Source organism: Arvicola amphibius, chromosome 15, assembly GCF_903992535.2.
Source record: "Arvicola amphibius chromosome 15, mArvAmp1.2, whole genome shotgun sequence".
In the NCBI taxonomy this organism is placed as follows: Eukaryota; Metazoa; Chordata; class Mammalia; order Rodentia; family Cricetidae; genus Arvicola; species Arvicola amphibius.
Genome location: NC_052061.1, coordinates 32645576 through 32667329, shown reverse-complemented (window position 1 = coordinate 32667329; position 21754 = coordinate 32645576). Strand labels below are relative to the sequence as shown.

General features: G+C 40.1%; 1 protein-coding gene across 2 annotated transcripts in view; it reads left to right on the top strand.

Annotated features, from left to right (window-relative positions):
- Window positions 1-21754, top strand: part of Nfatc3 (nuclear factor of activated T cells 3) — a 74233-nt gene that overhangs the window by 40432 nt on the left and 12047 nt on the right. For both annotated transcript variants that reach the window (XM_038312276.1, XM_038312278.1), the window contains exons 8-9: window positions 2348-2474; window positions 11997-12995. In XM_038312276.1, coding sequence (XP_038168204.1) covers window positions 2348-2474; window positions 11997-12995 — 1126 coding nt within the window. The remainder of the gene's footprint in view (window positions 1-2347; window positions 2475-11996; window positions 12996-21754) is intronic.

The following is a 21754-nucleotide window of genomic DNA, read 5'->3' as shown; positions in this document are numbered from 1 at the left end:
GTAAGAAAGTCACCTTAATTACGTAATTAGTAAGAAGTATTTAAACAGGGCTGAAGAATTGGCTCAGTGGTTAAGGGAACTTGTTCCCCTTGCAGAGGACCTGCATTCAGATCCTAGTACTCACATACTCACATTGTAACTCCATTTCCAGGGGATCTAATCTCCTCTTCTGATCCCCTCAGATACACACAGTACATATACATACATATGCAGCAAAAAGTTATACATACAAAATAAAAATGAATCTCAGAGAATTTTGTTTTTATAAAAAAGAAGAGCATTTAAGGCTAGGCATGGTGACATATGCCTTTAATCCCAGAACTTGGAGGCAGGGTTAGATACAGGTCTGTGAGGTGAAGGCTAGCAGGTCTTTATTGTGAGGCCTTACCCCCCCCCCCCAAAAAAAAAAGGCGGGGGGGGGGGAAGAAATGTTAAAGAAACTCAGGAGAAAATTGAATAATTTAACTTTATGGTGTGGAAAAGACTATTGAGAAAAAGAAAGGTTAGAATTTTTAAGTATTCAGATTAAAGTTTAAGAAAATAAACAAGCCTAGTGGCAGTGGCCCATGCCTTTAATCCCAGCACGTGGGAAACAGGCAGAGGCAGGCTAGGTACGGTGATGCTAGCCTTAAATACAGCACTCAAGAAGCAGACTAGGAGGGATGTTAAGGCTGAGGCTGTTCACAAATTCAGGGCTAATAACATGTTCCTCCCAGCTCCCCAAAGTGACTGTTGTAGCTAGTTTTTTATCAACTTGATGCAAACTACAGTTACTGGAGAAGAGAGAACTTCAGTCGAGAAAAAGCTTCCATAAAATCAGGCTGTAGAAAAGCCGATAGGGCATTTTCTTGTTAGTGATTGATGTGGGAGGGCCTTGTTCATTGTGGACGGGGCTACCCCTGGGCTGATGTCCTTGGTTTTATAAGAAAGCAGGCTGAGCAAACCCTGGAAAGCAAGCCAGTAAGCAGTACCCATCAATGGCCTCAGCATCAGCTCCTAACTCCAGGTTCCTGTCCTGTTTGAGTTTCTGTCCTGACTTCCTTCAATGATGACAGTAATATGGAAGGATAAGCCAGAAAAAACGTTTCCTCCCCAAGTTGTTTGGTTATAGTGTTTAATCACAGCAATATTAGGACTAACTAGGACAGTGACTATAGTTCTCTTTTGTCCTTTTTTGTTTTTCAAGACAGGGTTTCTCTGTAGCTTTGGAGCCTGTCCTGGAACTCACTCTGCAGACCAGGCTGGCCTTGAACTCACAGATCCGCCTGCCTCTGCCTCCTGAGTGCTGGGATTAAAGGCATGTGTCACCGCTGCCCAGCAACTGTACTTTTCTTGAAAAAACACCAACTTTGTTTTGTGGGACAAGCCCCTAGTGATTTGTCATTGAACACACTTCCTAACACCACAGCTATTCATTAAGCCATTAAGCCTTCCAAAATCCTTACTGAAAGAAACTATGATCTTGCATCTTGATTGAAATAGAGGCAATCTTTTCTAGACTAGAAAATATTATTTTCCACATTGCTTCCTAAAGACATGGAACATTTACACGGATGATCAGATTTGGTTTTGAATAAAGGTTTTCACTTTGTATATAGGTTTTATATACTTTCCAGTTAGAAGTTTTGAGTATAAATCTCATACTAAGAAATCTAACCCAGGGACTGAAGAGATGGGTCAGCAGTTAAGGGCACTTGTTGCACTTGTAGAGGACCTGAGTTTGGTCCCCAGTACCCATGTGTTGGCTAAGAACCTTCTATAACTCTATTTTCAAAGGATCCAAAATCTTCTGACCTCCTTGGGTACTATATGCATGTGCACAAACATACTTGTAGGCAAGCACTCATATAATATTTAAAATTTAAAAAAGAAAAGTATAATACAACTTGAAGAATGTTAAACATGATCATATTCTGAAGTGGGCCTTTTATTAAGATATATATCTTAATGTTGAGTAGAGTCACATATTTCAGTACGTAGTATGTAATGAGATGTTATCTATTTATTTTAAAAGGTCTTACAATGTAGCTCAGGCTGGCCTTGAATTTGTTATCTATCTACCTTTACCTTCTGAGTGCTGGGGTTACAGATGTACATCACTATGCCTAACAACTCTTATTTTTGCTACAACTAATTGGGTGGGTAAAAATCAATTCTTTAGTGATTAAAGATTTTGTCTCTATCAAGGTACTGGTGTAAATGATTTATATGACTAGTTGATGTGCATAATTTTCTGTGACAGGGAGACCTTGTATTAAGGGTTAAGTCTCATGAGTTGCTCTGAGTTTGGCAGGTGCATTTCATTTTTAGTTCTGAGTATAACAGTGTTGCTTCCCTTGTTCCTTAGGCTCACATTGTCCTTGAAGTTCCTCCCTATCATAACCCAGCAGTTACAGCTGCAGTGCAGGTGCACTTTTATCTGTGCAATGGCAAGAGGAAAAAAAGCCAGTCTCAACGTTTTACTTACACACCAGGTACAAGAAATTGTGATGGCTTAGAGTTTTCTTTCATAAGAATTTTGCATTAAAATGTTTAATGTTAATGCCAACATATTATTTCTTCTTTTCTTCATTTATGAAAACATAATTGAAATGCCACTACATTTCTCCTTTTTGTCTAAAATAAAATAGGTTATAACTAATATAAGAAAAACTATATGCAATAAGTACAACTATGTACAATATATACAGGCAATAAATACATCAACAATGTCTAGCCCATTTGCATTTTCTTGTTTTATTTTGTTTTTTGAAACAGAATTTCCTTGTGTAGCCCTGGCTTTCCTGGAACTTGCTCTGTAGACTAGCCTGGCCTCGACTCATCCAACTGTCTCGCCTTCCAAGTGCTGGGATTAAAGGTGTTTGTTACCACTGCCCAGCTACAACATAGTCTTAGAATTTGTATTGACTTTCAATATTAGGATTAAAAGATGGAATATAAGTTTGAACTTTTCAGAAGTTCTCAGAAATCACCAACACTGTAAGAAGGGAAAATGTGTGTGCTCTTGGATCATGAATTTCCATTGTGCTTTTAACACCAAGGGGTTAGTATGTTCATGGTGTCTTCATTATTTTTTTCTTCTTAGACAGGGTTTCTGTGATATATGGAGCTCTGACTGTCCTGGAATTCCTTATGTAGTCCAGGCTAACCTCACACTTAGAGATCCATTTGCCTCTGCCAGTCCCTCAAGTGCTGAGATTAAAGGTGCACACCACCATGATGCAACTTTTGTTGCATTTTCATTTGATAAATAATAGTTGTTTCAGTCTGTGAGCTAGGGATAGCTATAACGTTGATGTCAAGAGTTCTTGATTTTATGGTACCACTAACCAAGGATGTATCCATACCACTTTTTGCAACCATTAAGGATGATTTAATTTTCTAGTGTTCCCCCCCCCAGAAACAGGGTTATTTTTTTGTGTGTAGCCCTGGTTGTCCTGAAACTCACTGTTTAGATCAGGCTGACCTGAAAACTCACAGAGATCCACCTGCTTCTGCTTCCCGAATGCTGGGATTAAAGGTGTGTTGGCACTACTTGGCTCTAGGTTGTTGGTATTGGTTTTTTTTTTTTTTATGACATACCTATTACATTTAGTAATATATACTAATATTACACTAGTTAAAGAACAGATATTTGGAAAAGATAATAATAATAATAATAATAATAATAATAATGGAACAAGAGGCTACAGAGATGGCTCAGCGGTTAAGAGCACTGTTTTTCCAGAAGACCTGAGTTCAATTCCCAGCAATCACATGTAGCTCATGACCATCTGTAATGAGATCTGGCACACTCTTCTGGCATGCATGCATGCATGCAGACAGAAAATTGTATACATAATAAATGAATCTTTTTAAAAACCCAAATATTTCTAGAGGTTTTCTCTGTAGGCATTGTGCTTGTCACCAAGGCATGGGATAATTTTTTCTTTTTTCTTTTTTTGGTTTTTCTAGTCAGGGTTTCTCAGTAGCTATTGAGCCAGTCCTGGAACTCATAACTCATTCTGTAGACCAAGCTGGCCTTGAACTCACAGAGATCCACCTGCCTCTGCCTCCCAAGTGCTGGCATTAAAGGCGTGCACCAACACTGCCCGGCTGGAATAATAGTAATTTAAAAACATTGTAATGAACCTTCCTCTCCAAGATTTACTCTTTCAAAAACTTCTTTAAATTCAATTTAAATTTTTATCTTACATGTATGGTTGTTTTGACTGCATGCATATCTGTGTACCACATGCATGTCCAGTGTTGGTGGAGGCCAAAGGGGGCTTCAGAGTCTCTGAAACTGGAGTTAGAAATAGTTGAGTCCCATGTGGGTGCTTGTAATTGAACCTCTGCAGTTCCTCTGCAAGAACAACCAGTGCTCTTAACTGTAGCCATCTCTCCAGCTCTTCATGTTAAAGCTTTTACCCTGTATATACTAAGTGAAAAGAATCAGCAGTCTATTTGAGAGGGTAGTGGTTGTTTGCTTATTTAGAAAGGTTTTTTTCTTTTTCTTTTTTTTTATTTCTTTTTGTTTTGTTTTGAAACAGATTGGGTCTCACTCTGTAACTGACCTGGGATTAAATTTGTAGCTCAGGCTGACCTAAAACTCTTGGGAATCCTCCTATCTCAGCCTCCTGGGTGCTAGAATAATAGGTATATGCCACCACATAATTCTGGTTATTATTAAGGGTTATTCATTTGCCATACATATGTATCGGACTGGTTATACTACATTTATAGTCTATAAGGACTTCTTATGGGGGCTGGAGAGATGGCTCAGAGGTTAAGAGAAGGACTACTCTTACAGAGGTTCTGAGTTCAATTCCCAGCAACCCAGTGGTGGCTCACAACCATCTATAAAGATCTGGTGCCCTCTTCTGGTGTGCAGGCAGAAAACTCTGTACCATAATAAATAAATCTTAAAAAAAAGAAAGACTTTGTATGTTTTCATACCAAGCTCTTGTGGTTAATGGGATCATAGAATTTTATGAGACTTATAATACATAATGTGTAACAGAGACAGGGCTTGGGATTTAGCTCAGTAGTGGAATTTTTACTTAGCCCTGAGTTCACTTTCCATAGCCACCTGGGACTTCCTGTAATTAATCCAAACACTTTTGGAGATGAGGCAGGAAGATGTTGTGCTTGGTGTACATACCCAGTGGTAGGCCATTCTGTGTCAATGAGTAGTAGGGTTTTTTTTTGTTTGTTTGGTTGGTTGGTTTTTTTAACTCATAACTGAAGAGTTAGATTTATATGTCAGGAACCCACAGAAGCTTAAAAAAATAACTCAAACAGTGAAAGTGTTTTAAATATTCAGGAATGGGAGTATCGGTGAATGTCAACTTTCTGCCTGGCAGAGGCATGTGAATCTCTGTGAATTTGAGGCCAGCCTGGTCTACAGTTCCAGGGCAGCCAGAGCTATTTAGTGGGACCCTTTCTCAAAACAAAACAGGAATATCAGATTTCTGAGGAAGGTGACAAGGGATAAGATTTTAAAAGAGGTTAAAGCAAGCCATGATGACACATATATGTAATCTTAATGCTCAGAAGGTAAGACAGGAAAGAAGATCATGAATTACATCCTGGGCTATGTAATGAGACAGTGTCTCAAAGAAACTAAATGGAATGGACTGAAGAGGATGACTGATTCCCATACTCATGAACTCATAGATCCTAACTCTCCATGTTATATTACTTTTAGGATATGTTTTTGTCGTTTGTTTGGTTTTTTTTGTTTTGTTTTTATCCCTGACTGGCCTGGTTATTAGCAGTGTAGATCAAGCTGGTCTTGACCTCATAAGATCTGCCTGTCTCTGCTTTCTGCTTCTGCTTCCTGAGTGCTGAGATTAAACACATACACCTCCATGCTTAGGTGTGTAACTTCCTGATTCTGAACTCAGATGTTATCAAAGATTGTTGTGATGAAACTCATCTCTGTCCTGAATGACGAAGAATGCCCTGTAATTACAAAAAAAAAAGAGTAGGGTGTACAAATTAGACGTATTGATTACTACCGCATGAATTGGGAGGAAATGGTAAACATATAATCCTCCCAGGATGGAAGAGCATTGGACTGTAGCTATTGTTGCTGACACTGTATTTTCTGAGTGGAAATAAAGGGATGTATACTGTATACTGACTCAAGGAAGAGTGTCACAGGTGTGTTTGGACAGTCCTTGTTCAGGTAATGACTCTGTAGCATTTAGCTTTTCTTCTAAAATGAATTTTGATTTTTCTTATAAGGAGACCACTTGTTTGTTTCCCGGCCACTCAGCAGCTCAGACCTGAAATAATCACACAGAAAATAAATTATTTAAATCACTGCTTGGCCCATTAGCTCTAGCTTCTAATTGACTAACTCTTATATCTTAATTTAACCCATTTTTAGTAATTGGTGTATCACCATGAGGCTGTGGCTTACCGGGGTAAAGTTCCAATGTCTGTGTCTTGCCAGGTTACATGGCTTCTCTCTGACTCTGCCTCCTTTCTCCCAGCATTCAGTTTAGTTTTCCCCACCTACCTCTGTTCTACTTAGCCACTGGCCAAAACAGATTCTTTATTAACCAATTAACCAATGGTATTCACAGCATACAGAAGGAATCCCACATCAGATTTTTTTCTTTTATTTTACCAAACCACCCATTGCTTAAACATCTTTCTAAAATCATGTCTAAAATTCTTGTGATTTTGTTTTGGGTTTCTGTAGACTGGGCTGCTGTAAACTTGTGATCCTTCTGCCTCTGCTTCTGAAGTTAATTTCAGGGCCATGACATCAATGAAAGATAACTTTTAAAAAATGGAAATGGGTTTATCATATATACTCTATTTGTAACTGATAGTTTTGTTTGTTTGTTTGTTTGTTTGTTTTGGTTTTTCGAGACAGGGTTTCTCTGTAGCTTTGGAGCCTGTCCTGGAACTAGCTCTTTAAGACCAGTTTGGCTTTGAACTCAGAGATCTTCCTGCCTCTGCCTCCCAAGTGCTGGGATTAAAGGTGTGCGCCACCAATGCCAGTTGTGGTTTTATCTTTTAATTGTTTTTATTGCTTTGACTTACTTGTGTGTCTGTACATGTCTGTGTGTGTGTGCTACAATGTGCATGTGGAGGTCAGGGGACAATTTAAAGGAGTTGGTTCTCTCCACCATGTGGGTCCCTAGTATTGAACTTAGGTTGTAGTCGAGTACAACATTCTACTACTCTAGTGATGTAGCCTGAACTTCTGCCCAGCCTGTGACTCCAGATTTTTCCATAGTGGGAGCCCCTGCATCACATCAACGTCCCTGAAAATATTAAAACAGCATACTGCTCTATGATGCCTAGAGGAAGTTTTTTTGTAGTAGAGCTACAGTCAGAGCTGTAATTTTGGAATAATGAGGTTATTATGTGGGATGTATAGTTTAAAACCTAAGTAATTTATGTTTGTTTGTTTGTTTGTGGCAGTCTTACTGTGTAGCTTCGTATGGTCTGAGCTAAATAGCCCAGATTGTGTTCAACATGAGATACTTATTCCTCAGCCTCCTGTGTGTAGGGTTATAGGCATGTGATTATGTGGAGAAAACCTGCCCTAGATTAAGGAAGCTGGGTCAAGTTATATGACCCCGGAGGTGCCCATCAAGTAAGGGTACTGTAGAGATAGCTTGGGGGGTTATAAGCACTGACTGCTCTTCTGGAATACAGTTCCCGGTACTCACATGACAGCCCACAGACATCTAGAACTCTAGCCCAGTGGGATCCAATACCATTTTCTGGTTTCCTTGGGCACCAGGCATGCAAGTGGTGCACAGACATATATTCAGGCAAAACCCATACACATAAAATAATGAAGTAATTTTTAAAAAATTGTATTTATTTTTATGTACATTCGTGTTTTGCATGCATATATGTCTATATGAAGATGTCCGATCTCCTGGAACTGGAGTTACAGTGGGAGCTGCCATGTGGTTGCTGGGAATTGAACCCAGGTCCTCAGGAAATGCAGCCAGTGCTCTTAATCACTGAGCCATCTCTCCAGTCCAAAAGTAAAGTAGTTTTAAGTATCTAAGACCAAACTGATTTCAAGTACTTTTCAGTAAGGTTGTCTTATTTTTCATATAAACTTGCAAAACCAAAGATATGATAGTATACACTTGTAATCGTAGCACCCAAGAGGTCAAGGAGGAGTGCCTTGAGTTTGAGACTAGGAAGGGCTAGAGAGCATGACCCTTTCTCAGAAAAATAAAACAGAACTGGGAATGTAACTCATTCAGTAGAGTACTCACTTAGCTTGCATAGAGCCACAGCATAAAGGGTACTGTAGTATTTGCACTTGGAATTCTAGCACTTGGAAGGTAGAGGAAGAGGTATCAGAAATCCATAGTCATCTTCAGCTACATAATGAGTTTGAGACTGCTTAGGCTACTTGAAACCCTGTCTCCAAACAATAGTAATAAGAATAAGAACAAAACTCTTTTAAAAAAAATGAATACATACATATACATGGTGGAAGATTGCTAAACTGCCGTGTTTGTAGCTGGAAGAAGAAGAGCTGCTTCTGTAAGTACTGCTCTTCCATATCCTATTTTTAAAGGGAAGCATGAGTCTACCCGTGGTTGAAAATCATTAGACAGCAGATGGGTTGGTTTTTTTTGTTGTTGTTGTTGGTATTTTGTTTCTTGTTTGTTTGGAAATTGAATTCATTCTATATAAGGCCTCTTTAACTGTATTTCTGTCCAAGCAAGAATAAATATATTACCATGAATGGACCAGTAGTGTGAGAGGACACCTATGATTTGGTCATGTTAGAGTATCTACCCTTAACATATTAAAAAAAGTAATAACACTTGATGGAACTAACATAACAGCAAAATTTTCCGTTTGAGCATGCAAATGTGGGTCAGAAACATAGTAATAAGTATTGAGTCATGGCAAAAAAAAAAAAAAGAGGTAGATGTTCTACTGTAGTTTTAGTTCCTTATTTTGTTTTTTGAAACAGAGCCTTAGCCCAACCAAGCCTTAGCCTCGGACTTTCTGTGTAGCAAAGGTTATTCTTGAATTCCAGATTCTCCTTCTTTACCTCCTAAATCCTGGGATTACAGGCATGTAACACCACATTCAGCTGCTTTGTCTCTTTTTAGTTCCTAGTAAACAACCAATTATATTACCAAGGTCTCCACTTATCAGAATTAAGAGATGAGAGTAGTGTTCGGGCAGTTTGCCTGCCTGCCTTCTTCCTCTCTTTTCTTTCCTTCCCTTTCTTCTTCCTTTCTGTTGTTTTTTCTTTCCTTTAAGATAGGATCTTGCTTTGTAACCAAGACTGGTTTGTGTAGCACAAATAATAGAAACCCAGAGATGTTTGGGTTCAACCCGAAAACCAGAAAAGCAAAGCAGCCAAGCCATTGGAGAAGTCTTACCTCTACCAAGGCTGGATGACCACAGGCTAAGCAGACTAAGCCCCTCTCCCCTCCCATTTTATATTCCCTATAGTGCTGGTATTAAAGGCATGACTCGCTAGTACTGGGATTAAAGGTGTAAGCCATCACTGCCAGAACTCTAGTGGCTTAGCTTTGCCTTTCTTATCTTCTGGCAAGCTTTATTTATTGAAACATAAATAAAATATCACTATAGGTTTGGAACTCACTTTGGTGAAAAAATCCAGGCTGGCCCCATATCCAGGATTCTTATGTCTTAGCTTAAGAGTGCTGAGATACAGGCATGTGTTACTACACCTAGCTAAATCTTTTATTTTTGAGGCAAGGGCCTCACTAAGTTGTGCGTGCAGGCCTAGAACTTGCCGGTCTTCTTTCTTATCCTATCCCGTTAACTGGGATTGCAGGCATAAATCATCATGCATGTCAAAGAGTAGGTTTTCTTGCCAGGGGGTGGTGATGCACACATTTAATACCGGCACTTGGGAGAAACCCTGTCTCGAAAAACTTTAAAAAAAAAAAAAAGAGCTAGGTTATAGTTGAGAGCTATCATACTTGACTCTAGAGTTGCTGTTTACATTATTTGCTTTAACTACATAGAAATAATTTCTTTTTCTGTGTTGGGTTTATTTGTTCTTTTATTCAAGGCAGGGTTTCTCTGTGTAGTCATAGCTATCTCTGTCTTGGAACTTTCTCTGACCAGACTGACCTGGAAATCAGAGATCCACCTGCCTCTCCCACCTGAGTGCTGGGATTAAAGGCTGGTGCCACCAGTCTAGCTTTATGTATTGGTTTTGTGTGTTGCCACTTTGTTGAACATATTTATTGGCTTCTTCTGGATTTTGGTACTTTTTCTTTTTTACATTAATTTTTGCTGTTTTTTGTTTTGGTTTAGTTTTAGTTTTTGTTTTCTTTAGACAGAGCCTAGATAGCCCAAGCTGTTCTCCTATCTTTGTTTTGCTAACTGCTGGAATTCTAGGTGTGTGCTACCTCCTGTCTCACCATTCTCCTATCTTTGTATGCCAAGTGCCTTTTCAGTTTTGTTTTTTATAACCTCATGGTGGTAGAGAATTAAACCTGCCACGTGAGTAGGTTTCATATTAGGAATTCCAAAAACAAAAACAACAAAAAATAAAAAGCCGGGTGGTGGTGGTGCACGCCTTTTATCCCAGCACTTGGGAGGCAGAGGCAGGTGGATCTCTGTGTGTTTGAGGTCAGCCTGGTCTACAGAGCTAGTTCTAGGACAGGCACCAAAGCTACACAGAGAAACCCTGTCTCAAAAACAAAAGCTTTAAATTAAAAGGGGGTGGTGGTGGTGCACACCTTTAATCCCAGCACTCGGGAGGCAGAGGCAGGCGGATCTCTGTGAGTTCGAGACCAGCCTGGTCTACAAGAGCTAGCTCCAGGACAGGCTCTAAAGCTGCAGAGAAACCCTGTCTCGAAAAACCAAAAAGGGGGGGGGGGGTAATCCTAGATTCAGTGCTTTATAGGCTATAGTATTATTTTTGGTGATTTTTTTCTTTTTTTTTAATCCTCTTTTTAAATTATTTCTTAAGCATTTCTTGTATGTTATGTGGATGTGCACACATGAGTATTTATGTGAGTGATTAGCACTGTGCTCGCCATGGCCCCTGTTTGAAGGCCAGAGGACAACCTCAGCTCTCAACTGTCAGTCCTTACCTTGTTTCGTGTTTAAGAGAGGGTCTCTGTTTAGTTTTTAGCCACTACTTACGCCAGACTAGCTGGCCTGTGAGCTGCTAAGATTCTCCTTTGTCCTGTCTCCCATTTTGCTGAAGCAGTACTGGAATTACAAACAAGAAAAAAAAAAGCCTGACTTTTTTTGTTTTGTTTTGTTTTTGTCATGGGTTTTGGGTTTTCAAACTCAGGCCCTCACAGTTATACAGCAAGCATTTTTCCTACTGAGCCTTCTTTTCATTTTGGCATTTTCATACATAAATGTCATTTATTTTGTTTGTTTTTGAGACAGAGTTGCATTAAGTAGCTTTGTCTGGCCAAAACTTGCTATGTTGTGTATACCAGGCTGATCTTGAACTGATCTGCTTGCCTCTGCCTTGGAGTTCTGCAATTAAAGATGTGTGCCACTATGCTTGTTTTTTATTTTATTTTTTAAATTATTTTTAAATTAAATTATTTTTGAATGATAATGTACACATAATGAAAAACATGCAAAAAGCATAAAATGACTATCAAGTTGGCTCAGTGAGTAAAGGCATTTTCTGCTAAGCCTGATGACCTAAGTTTGATCCTCAGGACCTAAATGATAAAAAGGAAAGCACTAACCCCAAACAAGCTGTCTCTGTCTTCACATATGCGCTGTGCCATATGTATGCACTCACACAAATAAATGAATGAATGCATTTTTTTAAACCAGAAATATTTGTTTGTGTGTATGTATCACTGTACATATACATACATACATATATATATATCTCACAAATAAAACATTTTACCTCAATTTCCTTTTCTAAAGACATTGAGTTCATCCTCATACGTGTTATTGTTATAAGCTAGAATTATAGAATTAAATTATGTCATAATCATTTTATGAACTGCATAATAACATTTATTTTAATCATTTATTTTCAGTTTTGATGAAGCAAGAACAAAGAGAAGATACTGATTTGTCTTCAGTTCCATCCTTACCTGTGCCTCATTCTGCCCAGACCCAGAGGCCTTCCTCAGATTCAGGGCACACACATGACAGTGCATTGTCAGCATCGAGAAGCTTGATTTGTCCAATCCAGCCAGCATATGCATCTTTAATAACCTCATCCCATTTGCCACAGTTGCAGTGTAGGGATGAGGGTGCTGTTAAAGAACAGCACATAATACCATCTTCAGTCATGCACCAGCCTTTTCAAGTTACATCAACATCTCCTATGGGGTCTTCCTATCAGTCTGTACAAACTAATATGTATAATGGACCAACTTGTCTTCCCATGAATCCGGCCTCTAGTCAAGAATTTGATCCAGCTTTGTTTCAGCAGGACGCAGCTCTTTCTAGTTTAGTAAACCTTGGCTGTCAGCCATTGTCACCATTTCATCCTTCAGATTCAGATGCAGCAGAGCATCTCTTAGCACACTCACCTCACTCTGTGCAAACTCCACCTCATCTGCAGCCAATGGGATTCCATTGTTCAAACACAGGACAAAGATCTCTTTCTTCTCCAGTGGCAGACCAGGTCACAGGTCAACCTTCTTCTCATTTACAATCTATTACATACTGTCCTTCACATCCAGGATCTGCTACAGCAGCTTCCCCAGCAGCCTCTCATCCCCTGGCTAGTTCACCGCTTTCTGGGCCATCATCCCCTCAGCTGCAGTCGATGCCTTATCAATCTCCTAGCTCAGGAACAGCCTCATCACCATCTCCAGCTACCAGAATGCATTCTGGACAGCACTCAACTCAAGCACAAAGTACAAGCCAAGGAGGTCTTCCTGCACTTTCATCCTTAGTATGCCACAGTTTGTGTGACCCAGCCTCATTTTCACCTGGTGGGGCAGCTGTGAGCATTAAACCTGAACCTGAAGATCAGGAACCTAACTTTGCAACCATTGGTCTACAGGATATCACTTTAGATGATGGTAAGTCTCATTGGCTCAACACTCCCACCCTCCATTTCCTCTACGTGAGTGTGTGTGTGTGTGTGTGTGTGTGTGTGTGTGTGTGTGTATTTGAGTTAGGCTGGTCTTGAACTCACTTTATAGTGGAGGGTGGCCTTAAAATTTTGTTCATCCCAAGTGCTAAGATTACAAGCATGTACCACCAGATCCATGTAGTAACTAGGGGTATGTGTATAATGGTGATGATGGGGGTTTGCAGAACTGGAACTCAGTGTACAGCTCAGACTGACTACGTGTTGATCCTTCTGTAGCACAAATAGTAAAAAGCCAGGTTCACCCTGAAGATCATAAAAGCAAAGCAGCCAAATCACTAGAGAACTCTTAACCTCTGTAAAATCTTCAGACTGAGAGAAAATGATGAGTTCCTGTCTTTTCCCGCCTTATATTCCTTTCTAGTGCTGGGATTAAAGGCACCACTACTGCCCGGCCTCTATGGCTAACTAGTGTGGCTGTTGGGATTTAAGGTGTGTGCCACCACTGCCTGGCCTGTATGGCCGACTAGTGTGGCTGTTTTGCATTCTTGTCTTCAGGCAAGCTTTATTTATTAAAATACAAATGAAATATTATTACAACCTTCTCCCTCAGCTTCCCGAATAATGGGGTACAGGAATGAGGCACCATATATGTTACTGGAAACACCATATATAGTTACCTGTGACAATCATCTAGTGAAAAGCCTAAAGATTCTGGATATATAATTTTAGTTTTCTCTCTAATTCTATATTAGTCTGTCATAGGAAAGTAATTCTGGATCAGCTGTCTCCTGTTACAGGTTTGGAGAGGTTCTAGATCCATTCCCTAATGGGAAGGCTGTCATTAAATGTCATAGGGCTGGAGTGATAAAAGCAAGTGCTTTTATCAAATCAGAGTTTAATTCCCAGCATCTATGTGGCAGTTCATAACCTATAACTCTAGTCCCAGAAGATCCAATGCCTTATTTGATTTCATGGTTACTGCACGTGGTGCACATACATACATGTAGGCAAAACACTTACAAAATAAAAAAAAATTAGATGTAAAGTCCTAAGCACAAAGATCAAAAAAGACAAATAATATGTAACCAGTAAGCTTCTGGGACCTTCTAGTCATACATAATACCAAACTCGTGGCCTGTATAATGTAGGCAGTCAGATTGCTATAACCAGTGTATAAAAGATCCATATTAGAAAGTCAATAGAGATATGTATGACAGATTTCATTAGAAGGATTTGACAAGGCTTCCATAAGTCAGTGATATGTGAGTGGGTCTTAGAAGATGACTATATGCTTTCAGTAAATTTGAATCGGGCAACTCAGACAGTAAAGCAGAGAAATTTGCCAGGAAGAGCATGGCCTTTATAGAGATCCACCTGCTTTTGCATCCCAAGTACTAGGATAAAAGGTGTGCACTTACCACCTAGCCTCTGTGTCTGGTCTGGAGATGTAATATTTCTTAAGCTTTTTTTTATGATTTTGAGGCCAGTTCTAGGACAGCCAGGGCTATACAGAGAAACCCTCTCTGGGGGAGGGGGAGAATTAGGGGAAAAAAAATTTTCTGCGTGTTATGCTGTATGTGATCTAGGTTTGGACCAAATGATATATATTAAAACATGATTTTTATAACATGCAGAAATAATTGTAGTTACGTTTTAAACTTTTAAATTAAGATTATGGTATTGTAAAACTGGACTAGTAGCCGGGCAACTACTAGTTTACTACGCCTTTAATCCCAACATACAGGAGGCAGAGACAGGTGGATTACTGTTCGAGGCCAGCCTGGTCTACAAGAGCTAGTTCCAGGACAGGCTCCAAAGCTACAGAGAAACCCTGTCTCAAAAAACAAAACAAAACAAAACAAAAGAAGAAGAAGAAAGAAAAGAAAAGCAAGCAAGAAGAAAAAGTAGGAAAGACAAAAAACTGGAGTAGTCTGTCTTCATTTGTTCTTAGACTAACATAGCACAGCTGTAGCTCTTGCATCAGAGGATTTGTGTTGTTCAACCTGCTGTTGTGGTGAAAACTGCCACTGCCACTTGCTGGCTCTATGCAGCAACATGCTAATCCTGAATGTAGGTCAGTTTCTGAAATTAACAATTACTCAGCTGCTTCAGTGCTGTATGCTAGTGTTAAGAAGTAGGAGCTTGCTGGGTTGTTTTCCTTTGTTTTTTTAAATGAAGAGCCTTGCCCAGGTTTACCTTGAATTCATAACCATTCTACCTCTGGCTCCCAAGTGCTGGAATTATAGATGTTTGTGACAATGCCTGGCTTGACAGATACATTTTAAAAGCAAAGGAATAATAAACACAAGATTCACATATGTACTGGCTGGTGTTATTTGTCAACTTGACACAAGCTAGAGTCATCAGAGAGGAAGGAGCCTCAGTTGAGGAAATGCCTTGATGAGATCCAGCTCTAAGGTATTTTCTCAATTAGTGATCAATTGGGGAGGATCCATCCCATGGTGGTTGGTGCTATCTCTGGGCTAGTAGTTCTGGGTTCTATAAGAAAGTGTACTGAGCAAGCCATGGGAAGCAAGACAGTAAGCAACACCCCTTTGTGACCTTTACATCAGCTCCTGTCTGCCTTCAGTGATGAACAGCAATGTGAAAGTGTAAACCAAATAAACCCTTTCCTCCCCCAACTTGCATGGTGTTTTGTTGCAGCAATAGGAACACTGAGACAACATGGCTGCTTTACTGGGGTGGAGGAGACTATTATGGAGAATAAGTAGAGAAGTAAATACATCAGTGTTTTGGTGCGTTTATTGGATAGTGGTTTCGCTGGTGTTTATTGTATTTACATAAATATTTTATTACATTTTTATTTTGTGTGTATGTGTTTGGCAGGAGAGTCCCTGGAAATGATTGTAGACATTGTACAAGAGTTCTTTTTCTCTCTTTCTTTTCTATTTTATGTACATTGATATGAAGGTATCAGATCCCCTGGAACTAGAGTTAGAGACAGTTGTAAGCTGTCATGTGTGTGCTGAGATTGAACTTGGGGCCTCTGGAACTGGAATACTGTAACCTCTTGTAGGATACATATATGTATCATCAGCCTTCAAACATATTCATGATGAAGAATTTCAAAGGTTGAAAGAACTAATAAAGAATGCTTATGTAGGGCTGGAGAGATGGCTCAATGGTTAAGACCACTGCCTGCCCTTCCGAAGGTCCTGCGTTCAGTTCCCAGCAACCACATGATGGCTCACAACCATCTGTAATGAAATCTGGTGCTCTCTTCTGGCCTGCAGGCATACATGTGGACAGAATACCAAAAATACTGTATACATAATAAATAGATTTTTTTTAAAAAAATAATGCTTATGTAGACTTGGATTATAGAAAAGGATTCAGGACCTTAAGACACTATTACCCTGGAATATGCAGTAAGAAAAATGAGTTTCAGCTAAGTGTGGTGGTACATGACTTTAACCCCAGCATTTGTGAGGCAGAGGCAGGATATCTGCCAGCCTGGTTTACTACATAATGAGTTCTAGGACCATCAGGGCTACAAAATAAAGAGACCTTGTCTTTAAAAAATATATAAATGAATAAATAAAGAGGAGGAAGAAGAGAAAGAAAAATAGTTTCTAGATCGAGTGAGAAAACATTTGAAAAGCTCTTTTGTTATATCAAGTGAGTTTATGTATCTACAAAAACAACTTAGTTGTAGCCTTTTTAAAAAATTAATTGCTGGATGTGGTGGCATGCACACTTTTAATACTAATGTTCAAGAACAGAGTCAGGCAGATCTCTGAGTTGGAGCCCAGCCTGATCTACATAGTGAATTCCAGTTCAGCCAGTGAGATCCTACTTCAAAAAAACCAAAACAGACAAAAAAAATTAATTTAATTTGTATGTATGAATGTTGTTTCTACGTACCACAAGGTGTCCCTCGTGCCCTCAGATCCCCTGTGAATGGGGCTACAGATGGTTACAAGCTGCCATGTGAGTGCTGGGAATCGAACCTATGTCCTCTGGAAAAGTTGATAGTGTTCTTAACCATGGAACCATCTCTTCAGCTCCAGTTGTAGCCTTTTTAATAACAAGATATAAAATGTAAATTATTAGGCTTATTGGTATAGACATTGATCAGAAAGCTAAGCATTCTCACAGTATGCTGTGGCTACAAATATGACTGGAGTTGAATCCAGGTTTGTGTGAAATTTAACTACTCTTGTATGTGTTTAATAGGGTTTTTTGTTTTGTTTTTTATGTATGCAGTGTTCTGTCTGCATGTATGCCTGCAGGCCAGAAGAGAGCACCAGATCTCATTACAGGTGGTTGTCAACCACATGGTGGTGTTGCTGGGAATTGAACTCAGTGCTCTCAACCTCTGAGCCCCCTCTCCAGCCCCTGTTTAGTAGTTTCTAAATTAACTCTGATTTGTTTCTTTGCAGATCCTGGACTCTGTAAATGTAACAGTAGCTTTCTAAAGTCTGCCCTGAGTGAAAAAGCAAAACCAATTTTTAAAGATATGTTATTCTTCTATTTTATTATTTGTGTCCTCTTTCCAAGCTACTTAGAAGATAGGTTTTGATTTTCATTTTTGTTTGTTTTTGATTTTGGGGGGAAGGGGTTTTCTGTGTATGTGTTGTTGACTGTCCTGGAATTAGCTCCTTGACCAGGGTAGCCTCAAACTCAAAGAGACCCACCTGCCTCTGCTTCCTGACTGCTAGTATTAAATGCATGCACCACCACCGCCCAGTTGAAGATGGATTATTACTAGGGTCAAAAGTTTTGTTTGGATGGGGCAGTGGTGGTGCACACCTTTAATCCTAGCACTCAGGAAGCAGAGGCAGGCGGATCTCTGTGATTTCGAGGCCTTCCTAATCTACGAGGGCTAATTTCAGGGCAGCTAGAACTGTTAGAGAAACCCTGTCTCGAGAGGAAAAAAAGCTTTGTTTGGGGGCTGGTTTTTCCACTCTTAATGCTCTCTGGTAATTTTCCTTGTACCTTGGAAGGGATGCTAGAGATATCTCATCTAGGGAGCTGGAGAGATTGCTCCGAGGATAACAGTGCTGACTGCCCTTCCAGAGAATCTGGGTTCAGTTTTCCAGTTCGCACATGATATCTGACAACCACCTTTAACTCCAGTTAGAGGGGATCTAATGCCTTCTTCTGGCCTTTTGGAGCTCAGCATGCATGCGATACATAGACATACATTCAGGCAAACATTCAGTGTGCATAAATAAAATATTTTAAAAAGAGATCTCATTTGCTACTGAGCACTCAACAGGGACTTACTCTCAGCACTTGAAATGGTTGTGAATTTCTAGTCACTCCACTTGCCACGTCTAGGCATGGACGGGCCTGACTGAGTTGGCAAGAGAATGATGAAAAGCTAAGATCAGATGGACTGGGCTTTCTGATTTAGAAGCCTCAGTTTGTTTATTATCAGATACTATGTATACATATTTACTATATAGTATACATTTGAATAGAGATGCAGCATTATTGCATAATTCTGAATCGGGGGTAGGATTTATTGAATACAGCTGAATCAAGAAGACAAGCTTAGCTTATCCCAGTGGGAGCAATCTTCAGCCTATAAATATTGGGTGGAGAAAGCTATTTTTCTGCTCGCACTATCAACTATTTTCTGCACACGTCAACATCCACAAATGAACCACAAGAAGGCTTTGCCATCCCTTTGAGCCTTGGTCTGAGGCCTGGGTCCTTGACGTGCCCATGCCAACACCACACATCCACTTAGGACTTCATTCACTCGGCCTTTTCTGCTCCCCACACTTCTCCCTTATTTCTTAGATGCTCAGAATGGATCTTGTTTGTTTTTGTTTTTTGTTTTTGTTTGTTGTTGGGGTTTGTTTTGTTTTGTTTTTGGTTTGGTTTTTTGAGGCAGTGTTTCTCTGTAGCTTTGGAGCCTGTGCTGGCTGACCTCGAACTCACAGAGATCATCCTGCCTCTGCCTTCTGCGTGCTGGGATTAAAGGCATGAGCCACCACCACCCAGCTTCAGAATGGATCTTAATTCTTAGTTCAGGGACAGTTTGCTGCAATGCTTAATGCCAGACTGTAAGGATGATAAAGAAGGAAACTTATAATAGCTGCTGTGCGCACCCCTCCCCAGGAATGTTTAACAAGTAGAAAGGGCTGAAGTCTTGAAGATTGTTAAGGATAATTTTTGCAATATTAGCAGGAGAAACCAATCTAATCTAAGCCTTTTGCTTTTCTAGGATATTCAAATATAATTGGCCTCACCTACACTATCATTACTCTGAATCCAAGCACCCATTAGATGAATCCCAGCTAATTCTGTTATCTAATTTGCAGGGTTGTAGTCCACCCCACATAGTTGAGTGGAGCTTATTGGAACTCCAGGTGGTTATAGCAGTACCCTCAAAAACAGAGAGACTCAGTATAAACAGGTCAGGAGGATGTGACCAAGCCACTGGATGAAAAAGCATAGGACCACTAGACTTCTTCCCTGACTCCTTACATGGATATCAGACACAACAGGTAGCATATAAAGCCTTCAAGATTTTTCACTTTGAATGCTGGGCAGTGGTGGTGCACACCTTTAATTCTGGCACTAGGGAGTCAGAGGCAGGTAGATCTCCGAATTTGGCCTCTTCCATCTATCTGTGCATTCCCATTCCTTGCTTTTGGCTACCTTTCTGTCCTCCGGTGTACAGCAACCTTTGTTATACTGAGGTCGCATCTAGGCTCTGGAGATTCAGGCCACTGAGAGGCCAAATCATGTGGCTCACATAGCTACCCAGAGCCCCACCTCTATGTGTCTGTAACCTGTGGAGCTGCCTTTTCTTTTTTTTGCTTAATGTTAACATAAAGCAGTTAAACCCAAAGCAAAAAAGTGGGAACATGCTCTATTCCTCAGCCACTGTCCTGTTTCTTTCTGAAGTCGACATACTTACTGTTTCTTTTCCAAGAAACCAAGGACTTAGTCTCCTGAACTTAGTCTAAGAATTGATGAAGCGGGCTGGAGAGATGGCTCAGAGGTTAAGAGCACTGACTGCTCTTCCAGAGGTCCTAAGTTCAATTCCCAGCAACCACATGGTGGCTCACAACCATCTGTAATGAGATCTGGTGCCCTCTTCCGGCCTGCAAGTATACATGCAAGCAAAACACTGTATATGTAATAAATAAATAAATCTTTAAAAAAAAAGAATTGATGAAACTACAATGCTTCCGTCCCACTTCTGAGTTTCCCAAAATCTCCCAAAGCACCAACATGTAACTCCTTAGCTCTAGATTTAATGTGTTAACTGCCTGTATCTAGATATTCTACCTGTCCCAGTGTTTTATACCTAACAAATTGAATTGTGCTCCCCTCTCTTACTCTATCCTTATTTCTTCTTTATTCCATTACCTATAACATCCTTTTGTCTGACCAGTAAGAGTTCCCTGTAGTCAGGTGTGCATGTTTATGTTCCTGCTTTGCTGGGTTCTTTTTTTTTTTTTTTAATATTTATTTATTATGTATACAATATTCTGTCTGTGTGTATGTCTACAGGCCAGAAGAGGGCACCAGACCTCATTATAGATGGTTGTGAGCCACCATGTGGTTGCCGGGAATTGAACTCAGGACCTTTGGAAGAGCAGGCAATGCTCTTAACCACTGAGCCATCTCTCCAGCCCTGCTGGGTTCTTGTATAGCTCCAGGGAACTGACCTAACTGGGGCAGTAGTGGAATGGAGAAATGACAGATGGGAACATGCAAATAAGCTGGGGTTGGGTAGACTGGGCTCTGTGATAGAGAAACCTCAGCACCCTAGAAACTCAGCATGTTTATCATATACATTTGAGCAGAGAGGCAGGGTTATTGTGTACAGCTGAATTAAAATGACAGGTTTAGCTAATCTCAGTAGGAGCAGTCTCTGTAGGGGAACAGTCTTCAGGCCATAAATATCTGCATAGAGAAAGCTGTGGAGGACATTTTCTGCACACACCGTCAGCCTCCAAACATGAACCAAAGGAAGGCTTTGCCCTCCCTCTGAGCTTCGCCATTTTTTTCAGGGATCTGAGGTTGTGGTCCTTGACATGGTTGTGTGAATATCAACAGCACACATTCACGTTGTGTGAATATCAACAGCACACATTCACTCAGGACTTTCTTGGCTTCGCAACCATCCACTGCAAAAAGAAGTTTCTCTGACCAAATCTAATAGCAAGACTAATGTAGGGACACAAACATGAATATTTAGAAGGCAGGTTATCGTGCTGATTCAGCAAAACAATTAGCTTCCTAATTGTTTTAAAATAAGTGTTTTATCTCACCAGCCACAAATTTTTGCCCAGGTTTACAGTATCAGGTGTGAATTTTCTTAGGAACAGGCCTTAATTCAATCAGAAAGCAACTGTTTATCTTCATAGCAGTCGTGCCTCTGTGGCAACAGTGTGCCATCTCTTTTGGCAGATCAGTAGCGTATAGAGTCCACAGTAGGCCAAGACAGTTCTCACCAAGCAGCCTGTATAGCATCTTCTAGCACTGTGAAAGCTATCTAGCAAAGAAGAAACTTTGATTTCTGTATCCTGCAGCCAAAGCGTGTGGTGGTGTTAGCTAGTTCTGTTACACAGTCAGCATCAGCGGCAATAGCCTGTATTGTTTGGGGGTCTCAGAGGCCTTCTTGGCCAACTTTTAACTATCTTGAAAGTGTTTTTTAGTGCTCATTTTTTTTTAATATTAGCTAAATATTTTGGTGCACACCTTCTGTCCCAGCACCTGGGAGGCAGTGGCAGAAGGATCTCAGAGGCAAATCTG